The 23272-nt window shown below is 38.4% G+C and overlaps 2 protein-coding genes across 5 annotated transcripts in view; both read left to right on the top strand.

Moving 5' to 3' along the window:
* SVR1 (pseudouridine synthase family protein) overlaps positions 1–19199 on the top strand; it is a 32338-nt gene extending 13139 nt beyond the window's left edge. Inside the window, exons 8-12 of one of the 4 annotated variants that reach the window (XR_003642283.2) lie at positions 10985–11041; positions 11555–11610; positions 12671–12813; positions 18325–18360; positions 18931–19199. Coding sequence is in view for 1 of the 4 variants with exons in the window: in XM_028244066.2 (XP_028099867.2) it covers positions 10985–11041; positions 11555–11610; positions 12671–12731 (174 nt within the window). In the remaining 3 variants the exon portion in view is untranslated. Of the gene's footprint in view, positions 1–10984; positions 11042–11554; positions 11611–12670; positions 13227–18324; positions 18361–18930 lie in introns of those variants that run through there. The other 3 variants (XR_003642280.2, XR_003642281.2, XM_028244066.2) reach the window with 3 other exon arrangements.
* LOC114299922 (uncharacterized) lies at positions 14361–15312 on the top strand. The gene has a single exon (XM_028244749.2). It carries the CDS (start codon positions 14408–14410, stop codon positions 15047–15049), a length of 642 nt encoding a protein of 213 aa, XP_028100550.2. The 5' UTR covers positions 14361–14407; the 3' UTR covers positions 15050–15312.
* Positions 19200–23272: the final 4073 nt, after the last annotated feature.

Here is a 23272-nt window from a genome sequence, read left to right as displayed (position 1 = left end):
AATATATTGTCGAGCTTCTTCTTCCTTTAAATTTACACTAATGAAGGTTGGTTTGTTTTCTCCTTCATCGCCCAGATTTACCTCACGAAGGTCATCCACAGTGGCTTGGCCTCTTGCTTCAAATTCTGTTGGTGCAGGTTGAGCTTCATCTTGGTCAACATCTTCCAACACATCTTGAGTGATAGTCATGTTTACTGGAAATTTTTCCTCATCACCCCGATAGCCTAACCCTTCTGCCCTAGCGGTGATAATACCGCCTTGCTGGATAGCCTGCCTCTACAAAGGTGTTAATGCAAAGTCAAAGGGTGTCATTGTTTCTGGTATTTTTTCAGGATCTAAACCAACTTTCATCAACATCTGTGTAATTTCTGCACTGAAAGTAGGCTTTTCAAAACTCGAGATGTTTTCTTCTGGCACTTGTTCAACTTTCACTTTCTGTTCAACATCTCCAAGTGAGTCGAATGTGATGGGTTTCGACCCTTTTCCTTTAGAAGGGACCACAATCTTATTATATTTCTCCACATAGGTGCATTCTGTCCTCCTTAATGGCAACGTGAACTCAGCCTTGAGATCTAAAATTGGATTTATTGGGGCTAGAGCCTTTGCCCCCAGTTTCCTTTCGGACTTTGGCACATATCGAAAAGTTCTTTTTGTTGAAACTGGAGTAGACTCTAGAGCGTCTTTGACATTCGGAGTATCTTCAGACTTTTTCACATCTTTTCCCTTTCTTTGTGAAGTCTTTGTATAGAAGCGAGCATCAGCATAATAGGCCTCTACTTCTCCAAATGGATCATTGTTAGCCACAATTGTCCCCTCTTTTTTGGGTGAAGGCAATGGGTACTTGATACATTGGTGATAAATTGATGGCACTGCATGATGATTATGCATCCATGGTCTCCCAAGCAAAGCATTGTAGGAGGTGTCTACATCAATGACCAAGAACTTAGTCCTTTCTTCAATATCCCCAAACTGGGTTCACAATTCAATCTTTCCCATTGGGCATTGTTCATTCTGATTAAGTCCTTGAATGACCAGATGACTTGGACACAGTTGTGAAATTCGAATCCCTAATAGGTTTAAGGCCCTTCGAGGCAGGAGGTTTACCGCAAATCCTCCATCGACCAAAATTCGAGAAATCTTCACATCATGGATAAGCCCAGTTATAATCAAAGGCTGATTATGGTCTGCTATTTCAGCACACATGTCATTGTCATCAAAGGTTACTATAGCCATGCATGTAGTTGTCTTCTCTTGATTTCTACCCTCAATTTCTTTGTGGAAATCCTCTGGCTTGGACAGGGCATGTATTAAAGACTTTCAAAGCTCTGGAGACATTTTCAGTGCATCATATACGCTCAATAATGCTGGAATTTTCTTTAGATGAGCTAGTACATCATATTTCACTTGCTCTTCCTCCAGCAAAACCTGTGGAACTTCTGACGTTTGAGAGTCCTGAGGATTTCGTAATTTCCTCCGATAGGTAAAGAAGTCTGGCATACTTCAGCAACCGCCTTTTCGTTGACCTCAACTTCTTTTATTTCCTCACTTATTTAGACCATGTTAACTGGTCCAGCTGCAGGGTGATCATCATCATCAGTCCCTTCTCCATCTTCCTGGAGCTGCATTCTTCTCCCATTTCTTAGGTACCGGGAGTCACGCCTATAAAAGCATTGAGATTCTTCAAAACCATTCTTCATGGCCTCCCAACTAGGCACCACGACTCCATCGAGGGAGCAATACCAGTCAAAGGCGATCCCCTCTAAGGAAAGGGGGAATTATTTTAGGCAAAGTGTTTGATTTTGAGCTGTTTCCCCACACTGCTTCAAAAAACGCCTAATATGTTTTTGAGGATCTCCATACCCCTCATATAGGACAAAATTCGGAAGTTCGTATCCTTCAGGAAATGGTGTTTGCTCTACCCATAAAGGGAACAAATCCCTTGGGCGATAAGTGCCCATCTCTCGAAGATCAAGGGTAGTTTCAATCTTCTCCTCAATTGTGCCTTCTATAAAATCATATGTTTGAGAAGATGTACCTTCGTCATCCAAATGTTCTGACATCTCAATTTCTATTGGCCATGGTTTATAAAATGTCCTATAGAATCGATCAGCCATGGTGTCCCAATCTGGGATTGAATTAGGTGGCAGGCTGAAGTACCAATCTGTTGCCCATCCTTCCAAAGAAAGAACGAATTGCCTTAGAAGTAATGCCTGGCTTTTTACTGTGTTTCCACATTGTGCAAGGAAACGAACCAAATGGCGCCTTGGACAACCTGTCCCATTATATAAAGGAAAACGAGGTACTACATATCCTCGTGGGAACTGAACCCATTCGACCCAATTACGGAAAGGGTGTCTAGAAATTTGATTTCTTTCAATAATCAAATTTTGATGGGCTTCAAAACCCTCATCTTTCAAAGAGACTGTTACTTTTGCCTGATGTTCCGCTTCCCTTCTAGCTTCAATTTTTGCTTTCTCATCATAACCTGGATTGCGAATGATATGTATTTCTCGTTTTTCAAAATTTACATCCACAGTGATGACATTACAAAGAAAGTCAAAGTGGTCACTTGATACACTTTCTCCATCGTATGTCCTAGCTGGGGATGTGTATAGTGAACCATTAGGAGAAAAATCAAGTTCCCAATCTTCATTAGGATCCTCAACTTGAGATGACTTTGCTTGTTTACTTGAATGCTTCCATACTTCATCATCCGACATACACCTGCCATTCACCTCATCATCCTTGAAGTGTAGTCGTTTTTTCGCCTTTTTCACAAGCTCAGAGTCAGACCTACACCCAGTGTCTCATTGTTCTGTTCCCCTTACATATTCTGGAGTATTTTGATAGTACATTGGTGGTACTGGCGAATACTCTGGAGAAAAGGCTTCTAGTGTATACTCTGGAGAAGCTGGTGTACATTCTGGAGAGGTTGGTGTGTATTTTGGGGAAGTTGGTGTATATTCTGGTGAGTCAGGTATGCAGATAGGAGATGTAATGCAATCTCCTTCCCTAACTTTTGAACCAACTTCACCCTCATCTTCCTCGTCATCACTCAAAACAATGATGGTTAGGCAAGGGGCCAAAGTAAACTTTTCCTCCCTTCTTTTATCAAAGTATGTCTGCAACTCCACAAATTGAAATTTTGAAGGTAGAAATTCCTCATGTGACTGGGACAAGAGGACCTTGCTCTAATTGCATATCAGGGACCAATTTCTCCCATTTTTCCTTCTTTGGGTTCTTCTTTCCTTTTCTTTTACTTACTTTGGCTTTTTTCTGTTTCCTAGAAACTTTTGGTTTTTGCTTTTTGGAAACTTTTGGCCCTTGTGTTGTTGAATCAACCACACTTCTAGCTTTCACTGTGGCATTTTGTTTTTTCTTCATGCTTTTTGACTGATAAACAACCCATTCACCTTCATTATCATTGTCGATAGTGATTGGGTTAGCAGATGCTTTCTCTTGAGGAGGGAGTTCGATAATTTTAGAGTCCAAACGTTCTTGAATTTTATCTTTCAGAACAAAGCACTCTTTTATCGGATGGCTAATCAAACGATGGTAGGGACAATACTTTGGATCGTTGGTCTTTCCTACCTCATGTGGTCTTTTCACCTCAGGGAGAGCAATCAACTTTTGCTCCAACAGATCTTCCAATAGGTCTTCGACCAGATCATCCATGAAGGAATATTTCTTCTCCAACCTCTCTTTCATAGTTACCTTTTTAAATTCCTTGGGCTTTTTAGCCCCTACTACAACGGGACCCTTCTTTCTGGTTTCGATTGTAGCTGCAATCGAGGACCAACCTTTTCAGCGGCCCTAGGCCTCCTTCGTTTAGCTAGATGCAGCTCCATATCATGAGCTTTAGTGCATAGATCACTGAATCCTTCAAAAGTTTGAGCCATATGAGCCGTAGAGAGCTCATGTCAGAAGTTGTTAAGGCACATTTGAATTAACTCTAATTGCGTAAACTTTTGAGGACAAGCAAATGTCAAAACTCGCCATCTTGCAATGAAATCTGTAACAGACTCATTGTCACGTTGCTTGGTCTCAATCAGTTCTGGTACTCCAACTCGTCTTTGTGTGTTGCAGAATTGTTTAAGGAACTCCTTCACCATGGAATCCCAATTTAGGATTGATCCCTCAGGAAGATTAGCATACCAAGTAAATGCTGAACTTTCAAGCGATTGGACAAATAGCTGCAGGCACAGGGCCTCATTCTAGGCTATTGGCCCGCATCTTGAAAGGAAATGAGCCACATGTTGTCTTGGATCTCCTGTTCCATCAAACATTTTGAAATCTGGCTGGGAAAAACCAGAAGGGAATGGAACAGCATCTACCCATGTTGGGTAAGGTTTTGTAATTATTCGAAAATTTTCATCATCTTTTTCTTTGACTTTCTTTACTTGTCTCCTCACCATATCATCAATCATGGCCATGAGCACTGGATTCATACCACCACTGGTTAGATCGGAGTAACAAGGACCATTGCCCCCTGGGGCTAGTGTGCTTTGTATGCCTACGAATGTCCCCACAACAGGTTGTGTCATTTGTTTAGGTGCACTTCCTGGTCCTGTCATTTGGGCCTGTAACTGTTGCATTTGCTGCAACATAGCAGCCATTTCTCGTTCTCTTCTCTCAAGTTGTTCTTCTACGGCCACCACTTTTTCCTTGAGACCTTGGTCTTGTTGGACCTGCGAATTTTCACCTTCTTTCTCAACCTCAGTCATCATAACTGCGACTTTGTTGATATCTCTCAATTCCTTGTTTCCAATATTTGTTGAAACAAACGAGATAGAATCATCTTGTTCATGCAAAGGATTATCAACCCCCACAACATTACTCATATTTGAAGCATCTGACTGCGATACTTTGTTTTGAGCCTCACGGGTTATGGACCTTGTTACAGGCCCTTTTCTTATTCCTTCCATAGATAGTTCAATCAAAGTAGAAATATTTCCCAAGGGTTGCTTGCCCTCCTCCACCTTTCATTTTCCAACAAAGACAGGGCTTTCAATTTGTTTTTGGCATTCATCTTTCGAGAGAGCCCTTTCAATAGCTCCTGTAACATTTGTTGCCATTGTTCTTAGTTTCAGTTCCTTTAAGGCCTTATTTCTTCTTCGCCTTTGTCTTTTTGAAACTGGACCTGATGACATATCAAGTCGAGCCCCTAGGGGCATAGAAGGAACCATTTGCGTTTTTGCAAATTCCTCATGAATTTTCAAAACAGTCCCTACATTTTTAGAGCGGACCAATTGATGTTGATTCAAATCCCGTTGGGCCAACAGGTGTTCCTTATTCGAACCTTGTCGGGCCAACGGGTGTTCCTTATTTGAACCCTGTCGAGCCAACGGGTGTTCCTTATTCGAACCCTGTCGAGCCAACGAGTGTTCCTTTGGCTCCTGAGAGTTGACTGAGATTTGGTTTGACCGATTTTGTGCTCTGAACAGAACTATCGGTTCGTAGGCCGCAACTGTTTTTTCAACAACAGGGGCCTTTTTTCCATCAACAGGAGTTTGGGTCATTACCCTCCTCCAATGGCCCTAATGATGGCCATGTTTTCAGCAGAGGCTTTCTTCTGGGCAGACTCCACCATTTTAATGGAGTCTTCTACCCTTTTGAGTAGTTGGGCCACAACATTTTTTGTTGCCCCCGTTGAAGCTGCAACAAAAGTCGGAGTTGCAAACTGATTAGCCTCCTTTGCCTGAATTAAAAAGCTCTTCGTTCGGGCTGTGGCCCTCACAATTGCGTACTGCTTTGACGCTTTCACATAATCTTCGGTAATCTTTCTCAAACTTTCAGCTTTCTGGAGAAATGTGACTTCTTTGTCACACCAGTTACCTTCGGGACAGCCAAGAGCTTTCGCTCCGGAGCCCCTTGGGTGATAGGGGAAAGAAGTGCATCTTTCCAAGATTTCGTTGGTTCTACCTTTGGGACAGCCAAGAGCATTCGCTCCGGAGTCCCTTGGGTGATGGGTGCTATCTCCACTCTTGGTGATTTCAGAACCACTAGATTGTAGGTTTGTCTCCTGACAGTTGCTTCAGCATTCCTATAACAAAAGAATATGTCAGTAAGTTTCAACTATATACATATATATATATATTTTTGTTCTTCAAAAGATGGGAGGAGAAATAAGTCCCACTGGGCGTGCCAGAATTTGTAGATACAAATTTTAAAACATTAAGTATTTCAACACATTTCAAAATTTTATGTTACAAATGTACACTGTTTAGTTTTTGGACTAAACAGTGTTGATTATTTGAATAGTAGGTTCTTATTTCCGATCTGTATTTTAGATCGTTAATTACACATTTTAGACAAATGAAACCTCCGATTAATGAAGAACAAAATAAACAACAAAAGACAATTTAAGAAAAAATAAATATTTTATTGAAATTGTTCTGGGTTTTGAACCCTCAAATACAAAATACAGTTCTTGGGTTTGGAACCCTTTACCTATTCATCGCCATTAGCGTAGGCTCTTGAGTTCTTTAGGCTTCTCTTCTTCTTTCTTGTAACGACTTCTTTAGCTCTCAATTCCTTTCTTTCTCTTTCTCCCTTATCTTTTCACTTCTGATTTTCTGATCCCCCGTCTTGTGTGATGGTCCTCATATTTATGGAGGGCCATCAGGTGATAGGAATGCTTCATCTTCAATTTGAATTTCATATTGAATGATAGCGCCATTTGAATTTTGAATAATAGCGCTATCTGATTAATCATATATCTTATTAACCGGATTGATCTTTGGGGTTTCATCCTGTGTGGTGTCCTTGCTGTAGGCTCTACAGGTGTCATCTTTTGTAGGCTCCACATGTCATAAATTTAGTTGAAATTTATGTGCCAACAAAGGCACAAAAGAATTTTGATAGTTGGTTGTTTAGCCACAGGACTAAAAGTCTCATGATAGTCCACTCCCTCAATTTGAAGAAAGCCCTTGGCAACTAGTCTAGCTTTATGTCTAGCTATGGTTCCATCTGAATTCTTTTTCAACCTATAAACCCATTTGCAACCAATTGCCTGTTTGCCAGGTGGTAAAGAGACTAAGGTCCAAGTACCTTGCTTTTGAAGAGCTGAATATTCATCGAGCATAGCAGCCTGCCAAGCAGAAGAAGATGCAGCCTCAGAATAGGTTTGAGGTTCAAATGGAGTAGTGGAAGCAAGGAGAGAAACAGAAGTAGAAGAGGAAGTAAGCTTCTGGATTTAGATCTAGTAAGCATGGGATGAGCGGTGGATGGAACACAGTGAAGATTGATAGAAATTGAAGAGATAGGAATTTGAGTAGAAGGATCAGTAGACAAAAGAGGAACATCAACTGAAGATGGAATTGGCTGCTGCTGCGAGGGAGAAGACTGAGGAGCATGAACTGAAGATGGAATTGGTTGTTGTAAAGATGAAACTGGCTGCTGTAACTGAGGTGGCTGTTGTAAAACAGAAGATGAAGAAGAAGAGTAAGACTGAGGTGCAGCAGCAGGGGAAGCTGACCAAAAAAAATTAACCAATTGAGAAACTGTAGATGAAGTAAAAGAAGAAGAAGAAGAAGAAGCCTTGAAAGGAAAACAAGACTCATCAAAGATTACATGTCTAGAAATGTAAACTTTGCCTGATTGAGAATCAAGTCACCTATACCCTTTAATAGAAGGTTGATAACCAATGAAAACACAAGGTGTGGATCTAGGTTGAAGTTTATGAGTAGTATTAGGCTTGAGCCAAGGATAACACTTGCATCCAAAAGATCTTAAGAATTGGTAGTCAGGTTTTTGGTTAAACAGAACCTCACAAGGGGTAAGATTATTGAGTTTGAGGGTAGGATGTCTGTTAATCAAAAACACTGCATTGGCAAGAGCATCAAATCAGTAGATTAAAGGAAGAGAAGAGTGATGCATGAGAGTAATTGTGGTTTCAATGAGATGCCTATGTTTTCTCTCAGCCACACCATTTTGAGATGGTGTATGGGGACAGGTCAGCTGGTGTTCAATCCCTTTTTGTTTAAGAAAAACCTGAAATTGTGTGCTTAGATATTCACCTCCATTGTCACTCCTTAAAACTTGAAGTTTAGTAGAGAATTGTGTCTCAACAAAAGCTTTGAACTCTAGAAATTTGGAAAAATCTTCACTCTTATAATGAAGAGGAAAGAGCCAAGTAAACTTGCTATTATCATCAATGAACAACACATACTATTTAAAGCCTGAAATGGAGGAAGAAAATGGCCCCAAACATCAGTGTGAATGAGTGCTAAAGGCTTATTTACAGTAGAATTGGACAAACAAAAAGGTAACCTATGACTCTTAGATACACAACAATGTTCACACAAACTAGAGCCTTTATTAGACAGAACTGAAGAAGAAAATCCCAAGTGATGATGAGACATGATGTGATGAAACTTCTTGGTGGAAGGATGGCCAAGATGAAAATGCCAATTAGGAGGAGCTGCTGCACTAGCTGGAGTAGTGGAGCAGGAAAGACTAGCTTGAGAAGGGAAGGCAACAGAATCAGGAGATGGACTGAATGGATATAGTCCATTGGAATAGCAACCTCTATATAGTACTCTCTGAGTACTCTTGTCCTGAATAACAAAAGAATCCTCATCAAAAGTAATAGTACAATGATTGTCCGTGGCCAATTGATGAACTGAGTAAATTCGAGGAAAGAGTAGGAACATGAAGAAGTTTATTAAGTTGGAAAGGAAAGGAAGGAGTTGGAAGTGTGGTTCAGATCATGTGTCATGTGAGTTGATATAAAGAAAGATTATTCAGATCATGTGTCATGTGAGTTGTAGCACCAGAATCAAGGAACCAACTGGATTCAGACTGTGGAACTGTGTTGGCTGCAACATATGCTTTTGGATGACTGGTAGAGGATGAAGGACTAGAATAATGATTATGAGATTGAGCCTGGAAAGTTGCATCTAGTTTGTACCAGCATTCTAGAGCAGTGTGATTTCCTTTTCCCCAAATTTGACAGATCACAGTAGGACTGTTTGGAGTATAGCTATGAGTATTGTAGCCTGAGTTAGGACTGTTTGTATTGTAGCTGTGTGAATTGTAGCCTGTTGTAACTCTGCCTCTCTGAGATTGAGTGTTGCCTCCTCTCTGATTTTGAAACTGACTATGACTATGCTGACCTCGAAATCTACCCCCATCTCTCCCTCTGAAAGCACCTCTGCCCCTATACGAGCCTCTAGGACCTCCTCTATGAGAATAGTTACTTCTTTGAGCAGTGTAGGCAAAAGAACTTGAAATTTCTGAAGCATGTGTGTGCTTGAGAGCAGATTCCACATGAATACATTCTGAACAAAGTAAAACACTTAGTTGATCCTGTGAGATAGGTTCAAACCTAGCTCGTATGGTGGTTTTTAAAGCATTGTATCCTTCAGGTAGGCCATTCAAGATCAAGAGGACTAAATCTTCATCATCAACAGGTGATGAAGCCAAGGCAAGCTGATCTGATATCAGTTTGAACTGATTCAAATACTCTTCCATGGTGGAACCTTTCTTAACAATTCGATTTAGTTTATTCTTCAATTGATAGATGTGAGATCTTGAAAGAGAAGTAAATCTCTTGGCAAGAACACTCCAGACTTCTTGACTAGTTTGACAATGAATCACAGTGGTGAAAATAGATGGAGAAAGAGTTGCAGTGATGCAGCTCAATAAGTGTGCATCAATGGTGCTCCATACAGTGTAATTTGAATTCAAGACTCCAAGATTGTTTGAATCTAACGCAACCGACAGAGGACATACCTCAGATCCATCCACATAACCAAGAAGCTTTGTTGCTTGCAAGATGTTCTGCAACTGACTTTCCAAACTATGTAATTTGATGAGTCAAGCTTTGTAGTGACAAAGGCACTAAGATTGGAGATTAATAATGTGAGATTTGAAGGCAGTGTGATAGACGAAGACATAGAAGCTGAAGAAGATGGTGCTGAAGGAGAAAAGAAGGATGGTGCTGCAGCTATGGTGTTTGGAGAAGCCATTGATGAACTTCACTGAAGGACCAAAGCTCGCAAGAGCATAAAGCTCTGATACTATAAAGAGAAAACAAGAAAATATATATTTTATTGATTTACTGAATGAGTCTATATGATACAGAGGAGGTAGTATATATACAAGACTGATACACTTAACCTAACCATAACCGTCTAACTAAACTATAGTTAAACTCTAACAAACTAACTACCTAGCCTTGATAATACACATGTGATTGCTGGAGCTATTGCTTTGAAGCTGCTGAGCTGCTATGGCTGCTGCTCTGCTGGCGCCCTGAGCTGCTATGGCTACTACTCTGCTGTGGCTGCCGTGCTGAGCTGCTAAGCTGCTGTGGCTGTGTTCTGCTAGAGCTGTTGTCTTATCAATTTGAGCCATTCGAGCCATGAAAATTCAGGCTACCTAGCATTGTTGTATATATATATATATTAGGATTTTTATTCAAATTCTAGAACCTCAGTTCTTTGACATGTGGTTATGGAAAGCTACAGAAGAATGATATGGTTTAGCTGATGATTAATATTTTTATTTGTCTTCTTTGAGATTTTCCAACCTTTACTTTGCTAAGACATATCAACTTTCATTTAGATTTTTTTCTTTTACTATTTTATTTATGAACCTCAATGGTAAAACCTTGGCCTATTAACCTTGAAGTTATGGGTTCAAGTGTTGGGACAAACACTTTGTGCACTATGCCAAAGGTTAGGTGTGTATCCAATTTTTCTCCTTCCAAACACACGTGTGCTATTTGGACGTTATTTTTTATTTTATTTATGAACCTGGATATTCTGTCATGCGAAAGATGAATAGTGCCAACCCTCTCAAAAAAAAAGAAAAAAAAAGAAAAGAAGAAGAAGAAGATGAAGAAGAAAAAGAATCCTTTTAGTTAATTTTCTTTTGAGCCTTTCTCAGCTACATGGCGCTGCATGAGCACAAAAAAGCTAACTTCCTTTTTTTTTGGGTGGGTAGCTAACTTACATTTGATTAATGAAAATTTCTGCAGGTTCATGAGGGGAGAAATCATGAAGTTCGGCAACTTGTAAAAAATGCTGGACTGGAGGTTTGTTCCAGCGTTTTGATTCATTTAGTTTCCTATTGTAAATATAACCTTATTCATCATGACTATTATTTGATTTTCTGAATTGGTCAAATCTAAATCATACAATTAAGGGGACTGGGATTTAAACAGAATTCAGTATTTTTCTTTAAATTGTTTCAGGTGATAAACTTGTTGCTTTGATCCTCTAAAGCTAACTCATATGTTTATTATATTTAAGCTTCCTTTTTTCATTCTTCTTCAATTAGGTATGTATATTGAAAGCTGTGGATTATTGCACCTGTAAAATTTTGCTCGTATTAATGTTCTTAGTTTAATGGAGTAGTATGGTGATACCATCATTCAATATGATGAAGCTTGACCATTACTTATACATAGAATTGTATATTGTGTTAGTGGCAGCACTGCACTTTCATAAGCTTGATTATTCTTGGCTGTGTCAATCTTTTTTTATTCATTTCTAGATTCTTGTTTGAGTTATGTTTGACTCATCTTCTTCTTTTCTCCTTGACGCAGATTCATTCACTAAAGCGTGTACGTATAGGTGGCTTCAGGCTTCCATCAGACCTTGTGTAAGTGCCATAGCATACCTTTATTTTTGGCGATTGTATATTTTGTGTGCCTTTCACTGCAGTGATTCAGAATTCCTAATTCTTGTGACAAATGTGAGCGTGCATGCATAGACTGATACATAAATATATAAACATGTCTGCTTTTGGGTTTGTTCCTTGCGTTCCCTTCTTACTGAAATGGATTTCCCATCCCATCCCTGTCCTAATAGGGTGGGGTGTAGATTGCTATCTTTCACTACATCTGAGTAAAGATTTCTTTATTCATCTCTTGACAGTGGATTGAGACCAAACTTGTGCCTTTATAATCCTGAGTAAGAACATATTGGTAGGATCCCCATTAGATGTTGCCCCATGAGGTGATATGGAGGCAAAAATGAGGAGGATGTTCACGCTTGTGTCCATATTTGTGAATGTTGGAAAATGGATGCCTGTAACTGACCCTAATTGATTGAGATTAAGGCTTGTTCAGTTGAGTTGGAAGAATGAGTGTAAACCTAGCGAGGAGGAAGCTGGAAGGTGACATCTCAGAGTAAGTTATGCAGGGAGATTGGGAGTTGAAGTCTATCATGGAATGCTTGTGGGTTAAATGGACCAGATAAAGTGGCATTTGTAAAGTCAGTTCTGTAAGAAATGGAAAGTTGATGTGGTGACCTAATAGGAATTGAAGTTGGGAAAGGTTGGTTTGGAAACAGGAAGTAGTTCATCTATCATAATGATGTTGACTGGGTAGAATTGGAGGGCTTAAAGGTCTGTCTGGCAGTGGTAGTGATTGTGGTCTGTGATGACTTGCTCCTAATTATGGTTGCACCTCTGCAATTCTAATGATATTGGATTGAGCCTTTGACTTTTCTAATTTAGTCTTTTATCTTTTTTTTACAATTTGAAATGTGGAATGAATTTGTGGAATGTATTGAAGACAAAACCCTGATTGTGACATCGCTTTGTTCCATGTGCTTGACAATGCAATGCCTTTCTTTGTCACAATTTGGTTCTCCCCTTCCTTGACATAACTATGATGTACTCTCTGAACTGTTGCTGATGGTATTGTGTTTGTTTACAGGCTTGGGAAGCACATTGAACTAAAACAATCGAATCTGAGGGCTCTTGGCTGGAAGAGTTAAAGAAATTGCTGCCAAAGGGATTAAAGCCAATTTTCTTGCACTCCTTTGCAATAGAGCTTGAAGGAAAGTATTGCAATACCTGGTAATGTCTTGCAGGTGATAATTATTGAATGTGGATCTCAACCTACCTGAATCTATGAGTCGGGATACTTCCTTTCATAAAGGTCGTGTCCAAATCAGTTGCAATACCTGCAAAAGGCAATTTCTGTACATTTTTTTCTTGTCTTGGGGTTGCTCAGCTTTGAGCGAACAATGATTTCCAAATATATTTGTTGAACCTGAAAAGAGCTGGATTGCAAGAGACACTTCTGTACATAGTGCAATTGTGATGCTGATTAGCAACACTGCAACTGAGATGTGTTGTCCCATCCGATAGCTTTTTACCCTTTTTAGTTAGTAGAGATCAATGTGACTGTTAATTTCATTGGGTCCTAGTTTTTTGTTTGTCCAGGGATAAAGATCTCATATTTTTGCTGTTTGGTAACTTAACTTGAACACTTGCAAATGGATTGGACCCTATTCTACCTAACCACATTTAAGATTTCATGTTTAAGGATTTGTGCCTCTGATCCAAACTAAATCAAATCAAACCAAACTAGTCCTTTTGTCTAATCAAGTGGAGTCGGCTACATGAAGCCTTTTTTGATATTTAGCTCTATCAAGGGCGGTATGCCCAATTAAATGGTCAAACTTGCTATTACTTTCTCTAGAGAGAATGATAAATACAGTTACTAAATTTGTAATTGAATTTAATTATACAAATTAACGGATTTTACAAACTCTCTTTACTTGCCAACATGGCATGCAGTAAAATGAAATTTTGGTATTTGGAACGGACAATAATAAAATTTTGATATATGAAAAGGGATTGTGAGAGTAACTTGAGCACTATTAGGTAAAATACCTAGTACAACTGCTGTGACAATTCTGTCGCGTATTATATTTTTAATTCTTTAATTGTGCATGTGCTCAAGTACTTAGTATGAATTTGAATGCTAATTAAGTGATTAATGTGGTTTTGGATGCATATTTGTCCATCGTAGAAATGTCTGTTGTGATTATTGTAAGAATTCGAAATTGAAGGCCTTAACGGCGTCAGAAACCAAAATTAGTGTTAGAATTTACCATAAACCTACTCTCCACCTACTTCACCCACTTAAACCTACTCCACTAAACCTAACCCACTACACCACTACCACCTCACCTACTCCACTAAACCTAACCCACTACACCACTACCACCTCACCTACTCCACTAAACCTAACCCACTACACCACTACCACCTCCACTTCACCTACTCCTTACCTACTACACACTCACCCTCTTCTATATATAGGAATCATGAATCATTGTAATAAATAGAACATTATATCAATCAATAATACAATTCTCTATTTCTCTTTATACATTAAATTTCTACATGGTATCAGAGCAAGGTTAAGCACTTAGTATTTTTCGCTTCACCGGCGGGCGGCAACCTCGCCTTGGCCGCCCGCCGGACCTCAACCTAATCCGCTAGAATTTTCTACACATACCTTGAAATTTATTCGAGTCCACCACCACTGCACCTCCTCTCACTGTTGTCCTCCCATACACCACCGTCTCGGTCGTCTTCATCACCACCACAGATCTTCCCAATTTTACAGCCCAGGTGCTTCAAGTTTTAGGGTTTGGGTATGAATAGTGTTTTTGGCCAATCAACTGGCCCTTCGTGTTCAGGCAATACTAGCAATGAAATGGGTGATTTTGAATGTAATATATGCTTTGAATTCACTGAAGACCCAATAGTGACTCTCTGTGGCCACCTGTACTGTTGGCCCTGTCTTTATAGGTGGCTGCATATTCACTCACATTTTTTAGAGGAAGAGAAGTTGGTTCCAATATATGGAAGGGGCAAAACCAGTTCAGACCCGAGATTCAGATCAATTCCTGGCGAGGACATTCCTCATCGCCCTGCAGGCCAGAGGCCCGAAACAGCTCCTCCTCCTGCTCCAGATGCAAACTATTTCCGTCAAGAACAGGATGGAATTTTGGGAGGTTTTATGCCTAGGGGGGCTGCAAACTATTTCCGTCAAGAACAGGATGGAATTTTGGGAGTTTTTATGCCTAGGGGGGCTGCAAGGGTTGGGAATTTCACCTTGTCTGCTGCTTTTGGTGGTTTGATTCCGTCTTTCAACCTTCAGGTGCATGGATTTAATTATGCTAATGCATATGCTCCACCCACTGATTTTATATTTTATTTTATCACATACCCATCATGTACCCCACTCTATCTCTCTCTCATCTTTCCACTTTCAAACCCACACTCCTTTTTTTAATCACACTCATTCACCGCCCAAATTTTATTTTTTATTATAAAACTTAATTGGTGCTCTATTTTTATTATATATTCATCATCACCATGCTTATCATTTCATCACTATCTCCATATTTTTTTATTATTCGATTCCCTTACTTTTCAAAAAAAAAAAAAACATTCATCATTCCACAAACTCATTTTATTCATGTTGGGACTCACCCCGATCACCATTTTACACCAAAAAAAAAAAAAAAAAAAAACAAAAAACAAAAACCAACACAACCACATCCACAGTGGGATTTTTTCTTCTCTACTCTGCTGCGGGTCTCTTCTTCTTGCTTTTCTCTTGGTTGTCCCGTGACTGCCCAGCCTCCATGCTTCCTAGACCACCAAGCAAGTTGCCTCCTCCCTGCTCCTCCACTACAGCATATGGTGGACCTCCAAATCGGAACATCACGGTGGCCTTCCGCTTGAGCTCCTTGTTTTCTGCCCTTAGCACGCTTATCTCTGCTCGCGCATCCTTATACATGCGTTGGAGCAGAGCCAGCTGGGAGGTTAAATGCTGCACCTCATTTGTTCTACTCTGCAGCCGGTTCGACAAATTTGTGACCGCCGTCATGCTTTCCACACATGCCTTCAGAGTATACTGATTAGCCTCAATATCAGTTTGCACCGCCATTTTTTGCTCCACCGACCGCATCGGAAAGTTCAATGGAGCAAAACCAGAGGTGTTTGGTTGAGGTTCACTGGCCACCGCACCAGTTATTTCTCTTGTGGGCTCGTTCAGTTCTGGAAAGAGCGTGAGCAGGTTCTGGGTAGCTGGACGGGAAGAAGAGGCCATGTTTTTGGGTTGCTAAGTGTTTCAGCGAAATAGCAATTTCAGACTGGTAATGTTCGGAAGGGTTGGTGACAGAATGGCAACAAAGTGTTCCACAGTTTCTCTCTCCGCAGAGGCAGAGTTTTTCAGCGAAGGGTTGGTTTCAGAGGTTTCAGAAGGGTATGCCTCAGCCTCAGCCTTCGTCTTGGTTAAATAGCCGAGGCAGCCACGCGTATTGCGCGCCTCTTGCCGCCCGACAAACTGGCACGCCTTTTCATGGCACATCTTTTGATAAAGTGGACACGCCTTTTGATGGCCCGTCTTTTGATGGCACGCCTTTTTATGAATTGGGCACGCTTTTTGATGGCACGCCTTTTAAAAAATTGGGCACACCTTTTGAGGGTGCGACTCTTCAAGGGTCCGACAAGACTCTGTAAACTGTCCCGACATTGATTCCGGTTAGCTCCTTTATGGGTCCGACAAGACTCTGTAAACTGTCCCGACATTGATTCCGGTTAGCTCCTTCATGGGTCCGACAAGACTCTGTAAACTGTCCCGACATAGATTCCGGTTAGTTTCTACAAGGGTCCGACAAGACTCTGTAAACTGTCCCGACATTGATTCCGGTTAGTTTCTACAACGGTCCGACATGACCCCATAAACTGTCTTCTACATCGGTCTGACACCGCCATCCAGTGTCCTCTACAATGTTATGACACCACCATCGAGTGTCTTCACCAATGGTCTGACACGACCATACAGTGTCACCTATCCTCTTTTATTTTTATGTATTTGCTTGTTTTGTTCCTTTCTTCAAACTCAAGTTGGTTAATTTCTATTCTCCTTGAGTTTGCGGGGGGCTGTTAGAATTTACCATAAACCTACTCTCCACCTACTTCACCCACTTAAACCTACTCCACTAAACCTAACCCACTACACCACTACCACCTCACCTACTCCACTAAACCTAACCCACTACACCACTACCACCTCACCTACTCCACTAAACCTAACCCACTACACCACTACCACCTCCACTTCACCTACTCCTTACCTACTACACACTCACCCTCTTCTATATATAGGAATCATGAATCATTGTAATAAATAGAACATTATATCAATCAATAATACAATTCTCTATTTCTCTTTATACATTAAATTTCTACAATTAGTGACATGAATAGACTAATTAGAATTTTTAGAATCATTTGGTAAGTTTAATTAAAAATTGATTCAGCTTGATAAATTAAGTTATGTTTAATTAGTTTAATATTCTAATTAATGTATTAAGCTACTCTAGCTATATATGTGTTCCTTATGCTCATTTTGAGCTCATTCTCTTCATTTTGAGTTCACAAAATCTGAGGGAGAGCTCTAGAGAGAGAGAGAGAGAGAACTTCATTCTAGAGAGAGAGAGAGAGAGAGAGAGAGAGTGTTAGAGAATTGGAAGGTTAAGGCTTGGTTCTTGAAGATTAAGAAGAGGAGCTCTAGGATTTGCAAGAATTTGGCTAATTCAAGACTTTAGTTAAGGTTTTGATCCTCAATTTATGAAGATAATTCATATTAGAGTTGAGTTCATGGAATTAACAGGATTAATTGCATGTATATTGTTAAAGAATGTCAAGAAAGTGTTGTAGCTCTATATGCATGCATGATTATGTTGAGTTTTGCCATGTTACGGTTGAATTCTATCATCTTTGTTGAGTTTATGAGTTAATTTGAATATGCATGCATAATTCATCTTTGACTTTGATGTTCTACAAATTCCTACATGCATGGAGCTTTTGAGCTCAAATTTGTTAAATTCATGAGTTTTGGAGAAAAAGTTTGTAAATCTTACATGCATGAAGATTTGAGTTTAATTTTGGTAAATTAATGAGGTTTTGAGCAAATGATTTATGAATGCCTGTATATTTGAGTTTTCTAAAATGTTTTTATAATTATCAAAGTGTTTTCATGGGTTTCGAATAACCATGCAAGCTTGTGCATGTTATAATGCATTTTTGGAGCTCAAATTCTGTCCTGAAAAACCCATAAATTTTGTAGACCGCTCGAGCGACCAAATGGTGGCTCAAGCGAACTTGTTGAGCTCCCAACATTTTTGCAGTTTTTACAGACTGCTCGAGCGACCAATAGTTGGCTCAAACGAACTGAGTGTATGTTTTGCATCCGCTCGAGCGACCAATGATTGGCTCAAGCGCACATCAGACCCATCCAGTACTTTTGCAAACTTTTAAGACTGCTCGAGCGACCAATAGTTGGCTTGAGCGAAGGCCCCTGTTTCAACATATTTTGAAAAGATGTTTTGTGTTCGTTTTTCCATCCACATGTCTTTCTGAGCATTCTTAGGCATGAATTGAACATCCTAAATGAATTAACGAGTTAGAATGATGCCTAAGAGAATTGAATAAGTTAAAGAACAATTCGGTTAAGCAATGTGTTCTAATATGTGTATGGTTATGTGTAATGTATAGGTTTGAACGTTGTGGAAGAATATCAACCTACTTGAGGTGAGTAATATTTTAGTAATGATATTTTCTTATTACTCTATTTTCTGAAGGTCTCAATGTACTAAGTTTTCCGAATTCATGAATTTGCAAATGTGAATGAGTTCCTATCTGTCGGATCAACATGATAACTGTAAATGTGATTAATGTGACATGAATATATCTTATATTCTAAATGATACAATGTGGTGAGTTTTCTAAACTTGTGATTCTGTGTTATGAATGAGCTTTCTAGCTGTCTGATTCGTAAAGGATCTGTAAATGTGATTGACAAGCATGAAAGTATATTTGAAATGGACTCAAGGTCATTCTATATATCTGAAATGGACCTAAGGTTGTTCTGTATATTCGAATTGGACCCAAGGTCGTTCTGTTATAAGTTGGACCCGATAGCATTTTGTCATATATTGGACCTGAGATCGTTCTATCATATATTGGACCGGAGGTCGTTCCGTTATGATACGAAACTATTACGAGAATGATTCTGTTTAATATTAAAACTCATTCATATAACCTCTTCACTTTGGTGTTATTCACTGGATGTTAGCTCACTCTATATTTATATGTATGTAGGTGAGTAGCGGGATGTCCAACTCCAGCCTTAGTGAACTTGTGAAAGAATACTGAGTTTTTGTGGAGTCAGTCCAGGATGTCTCACGCACGAGGTTTTTGTCTTTTGATTTTCTTTTGCTTCCTTTTGTTGGTCATGTTTGGCCATATCTATAAATAAATTTTTAGTTTTGTAAGATAATGATCTTGTGAATGGTCTTGGCTTCGTAATATCTTTTGTATATGAATGGATATGAGTTATTAACTAAATGAGATGTCTTTGATATGCCATATATGCACAGCTCATTGGACAAAAATTTATCATTTAGGTGCCGTTTGGTAACACTAGCTTTCACTTTTGGCCCCATTATTAATTAAATATTTTTGTTAATTCTGACTTTGAGGCCAGGTAATTTGGGATCATTGACCGGTTACGATCTGAATCTTTAGGGGCGGGTTTGGATCGTGACAAGTACATAACCTTTTATGTGCCCATGATATTAAAAGTAAACACCCTACCATATGAACTCAGACATCTGAGCTGAGGCATGAATCTCATGTAAGCAAGCACCCTGCTCTGGACTTTTATATGTGCATGTAAAATTGCAAGTGCACCACCTTCATATGCTTGCGCGCATGCACACAAACTAGTGCAGTTACTATGCCCAATTTGGTTGTATTATTATTTTCTTTGTTTTTATTTTGCATGTTTTCATAAACAAAAACAGTTATAAGTTTGAATATTACCTATCATTTTCATTTTTGGGCTAGAAGAGAGAGAATTATTGAAAAATCCAAGGTAAACAGAGTGTAAGGTATTAGGTCTAGTGGATATTTTTTTGTTAATAAGATGTCCACCCTTTGTGAAATAGTTTGGTGAGAAGTCATTTCGTTGATTTTGGAGGATATTTTGTTTCTAATTTTATGCTTTCATTTATCTGTTAACTTTTTTTTTAGCTGTTAACTTTTCGTTGACTATTTATTTAAATTTATATCTATCTATTCAAAATTTTTGACTATCTATTTAATTTTTTCCTCTTATGTGTTTAAATATCTGTCCAAATTTTATCATCTGTTTAATTTTTTTCACTTTTTTGTTTAAATCTATCTGTCCATATTTTCTTATCTATTCAATTTTTTTTCCTGAATTCTATTTGTTAATTTTTTATCTGTTCAAATCTTTGTTATTGAAATACACCAGGTCACTATTTGAACAGATCTGTTACAAATCTCTTCAAGAACAATAATAAATATTTTTATCTGTTTACTAATTGAAGAACACAAGATCAGTTTTAATCTATAAAAATGAAAAAACTATAGTATTTTTTTGTATATCTTTTCACTGATTGAAAAACACAAGACTAAATTCAAAAACTATTTGTTTACTCTAAACAAATTTGTGTTTGTGATCTATTCAATATCATCTTCTTCCTAACAAAAACAAACAGATTTAAGCAGATATAATAAGAACTACAACAACCAAGATAAAAAAACAACAAAAAAATTCAAATCTGAGATATAAAAAAAAAAAAAAATTTAAACAAATAGTCATAGAACTCCATCACAACAAGAAACAACCCTCTCAAAAAAAATAAAAATATTTAAACCAAAATCAATGTTTTCAAATATAATATAGATATAATAATATAGTTCCTATCTCAAAAGTCAAACATCTCGCCACCACATCATTCCGCCACCGATGACAACCTATAGTGTTATTTATCGTCATCTCCTATCTCTATATTATCATTTTCTCTCTCTAATTTCTCTCACTACACAAAAACACAAACATATATACACACATGAAAATGTATATGTATAGGTATAAATATAGGGTATAGATAGGTGTATAAACTAGATGAGAGAGAAAGTGAAGTGATGAGGTGTAACAAAGTGGATACCCTTTGAAGAAGTATCTTTCATGGCAGATCTACTTGGGGAATTCATTTATAGAGGAAGGAAAATATGTAAATAACCAAAGACAAGACAATTTATGTTCATAAATTTGTAAAGGAAGGAAAATAGCTTTCATGGCAGATCTGCTTTTATGGCAGAGTTTTGTTCATCATCTCTCAGGTTCTCTCACTCTTCTATCTCAGATTTGGATCTGGAAGCTCCAGATCGAGAGAGAGGGAGAGAGAGAAAGAGGGGCTGTAGTCGTCGCTACTAGTAGAGAGTCATCATCGTTGTGAGAGTCATCATCATTTGTGCCGGTGATGATTACGAATTTTTAAAAATTGACTAATATTTTGGGATAATAAAAAATGAAATAAGAGACTAATATTTTGGGATGGAAGGAATATAATTTAAGGTTCTCTCCACCTAATACCAATTGATTTTGCGTCAGATGTTTCTAGTGTCAAACATTTCCCGGAAGCTGAACATGGTAAAGGCAACATGATGCCTAGCAGAAGTAGATGCTGGTTCTTCACAATGGTCCTCACTTGGTCCTTCTCATTAGGCTGGTTAGTCATTCTGGCTACCTTAGCTCTCCATTTTGAGACAAAGTCACTGAAACTTTCATTAGGTTCTTGCTTGGTGGTTTTGAGTTCCCTCAAGGTCACTTAGCTAAGTGTTGTAAGAGTATTGGGCAATAAATGCTTCGGCTAGTTCATCCCACCTCTACTTGATTTCATTGACAAGCTTAACATACCAGTTGGCTGCCACTCCAGACAAGGTTTGCCAAACAAGGACATAATTTGTTGACGAGTGAGTCCCATTGGCCTCAAAATGTAGGTAAAAAGTCGGACACGTATCATAGGATCTCTCAAGCCGTCAAATCTATCTATGTGTGGCATTTTAAACTTCTTGGGGAGACAGATTGTGACGCCCCCAAATTCTATTTTAAGAGTTATCTAGGAAACGTCATTAATGAGTCATTTGATCAATAACCAAGTAAGATTCCAAGAAAGATCGAGGGAGTCAAAATGGCCTCCCTTCTAAGTCCAATCTCTTTAGATAACAAAGCTACCTTTTTTATAGATTTTAACAAGGTATTAACACAAGGACTACACAAGTTGACAAGAAAATTGTAACACCCCAATTTTTATTTACTCGGATATATTACCAATTTTTTTATTTAAGTCAAATTACATAACACAAGTGTGGAAATAAGAATACAAACAAACAGATAGAAAGTGTTCTATCTCGTATAATACAAATGATGATGCTTACATTATAACGAATTACAAACAATGCCCTTATGCTTACATCAAATATTATGAAACAAACAATTACAATACAAGAACTATATCATTTCTACAGCAAATTAATCCTTCACCCACAAATCTAAAAGGAATAGTCCTCAATAAATTAACGTCTAGTTCATCAGAAGGCGCAATCGACTCTATACCTAAAAAATGGTCAATCCACATGGGATGAACACAAAGGTCTAATAGGGATCTACAATGATTCTCAACAAGGACCAATAGATACATGCGATCATGAGTACTATCAGGTGATACATAGATAAGTAATATGCTCTTTTATATCCAATATAAAACATACATAAACATATACTTACTTATCAAAATCCCACTTCAATCTTTTAGGGAAAACTCATTTAGTATCTTTTCATTTATCATTAGCAATCCAAAAAAAATGCTTCGAGTCTCTTTTACTTTAGAAAAGGTTTTAAACCAATCAACCCACACTCTTTCTAATCTTTTATCCTAAAAACAATAATTTTACTATCACCTCTCAACCTACTATAATCCACATAACCCCGATTGTACATACCAACATCCATCATATAGACAAACAACAATATTCCATTTATTATAAAAATTATCCCGATTACACACTTAAAATTTTTAACACAAAACCACCAAGTCATACATATCTACACAAACCATAACCAAACACCATGCACTACACAAAAACCATCGGCTTCATCAAGCCATTCCAACACAATTTGAAGAGCGCTAATTCAGAATGAAATTTGGAACCTATCTCAAAGCACCACACTTTACTGGTGCCTAATCGGAAGGAAAACGGAACCTCCATATAGCTCAACAATCCACACGCTTTACTGGCCGCAAACCAGAAGGAAAGTAGAACCTCTATCAATGCGCCACACTTTACGTGTCACAAGCTGGAAGAAAACGGACCCTCTTTTTGGAACTTTAATCCATTAATTCTTCATATAGTTCATCATTTCAATTTATAGAGTTAAATCAACATCACATTACACATACAACCTATTCTACAACAATCAATACTGTCCTCCACCAATGGCCAAGGGCAAAACTTCTACATATTTAATGACATAAGTCCTCGCCAATGAACAATATGATCTCTATACTCCAATATCAACAACCTTTATGAGAATTAAATCAATAAACATAATATCATACATGTTTCATAA

The sequence above is a fragment of the Camellia sinensis genome, chromosome 8, assembly GCF_055761805.1.
Source record: "Camellia sinensis isolate YWXY chromosome 8, ASM5576180v1, whole genome shotgun sequence".
In the NCBI taxonomy this organism is placed as follows: Eukaryota; Viridiplantae; Streptophyta; class Magnoliopsida; order Ericales; family Theaceae; genus Camellia; species Camellia sinensis.
Note: the sequence above shows the minus strand (reverse complement) of the source record. Positions and strands in the feature narration are given on the sequence as shown.

What these genes read in the sequence shown, in the direction of transcription:
- LOC114299922 (XM_028244749.2), top strand. Translation starts at nt 14,408, where the DNA reads ATGAATAGTGTTTTTGGCCAATCAACTGGCCCTTCGTGTTCAGGCAAT.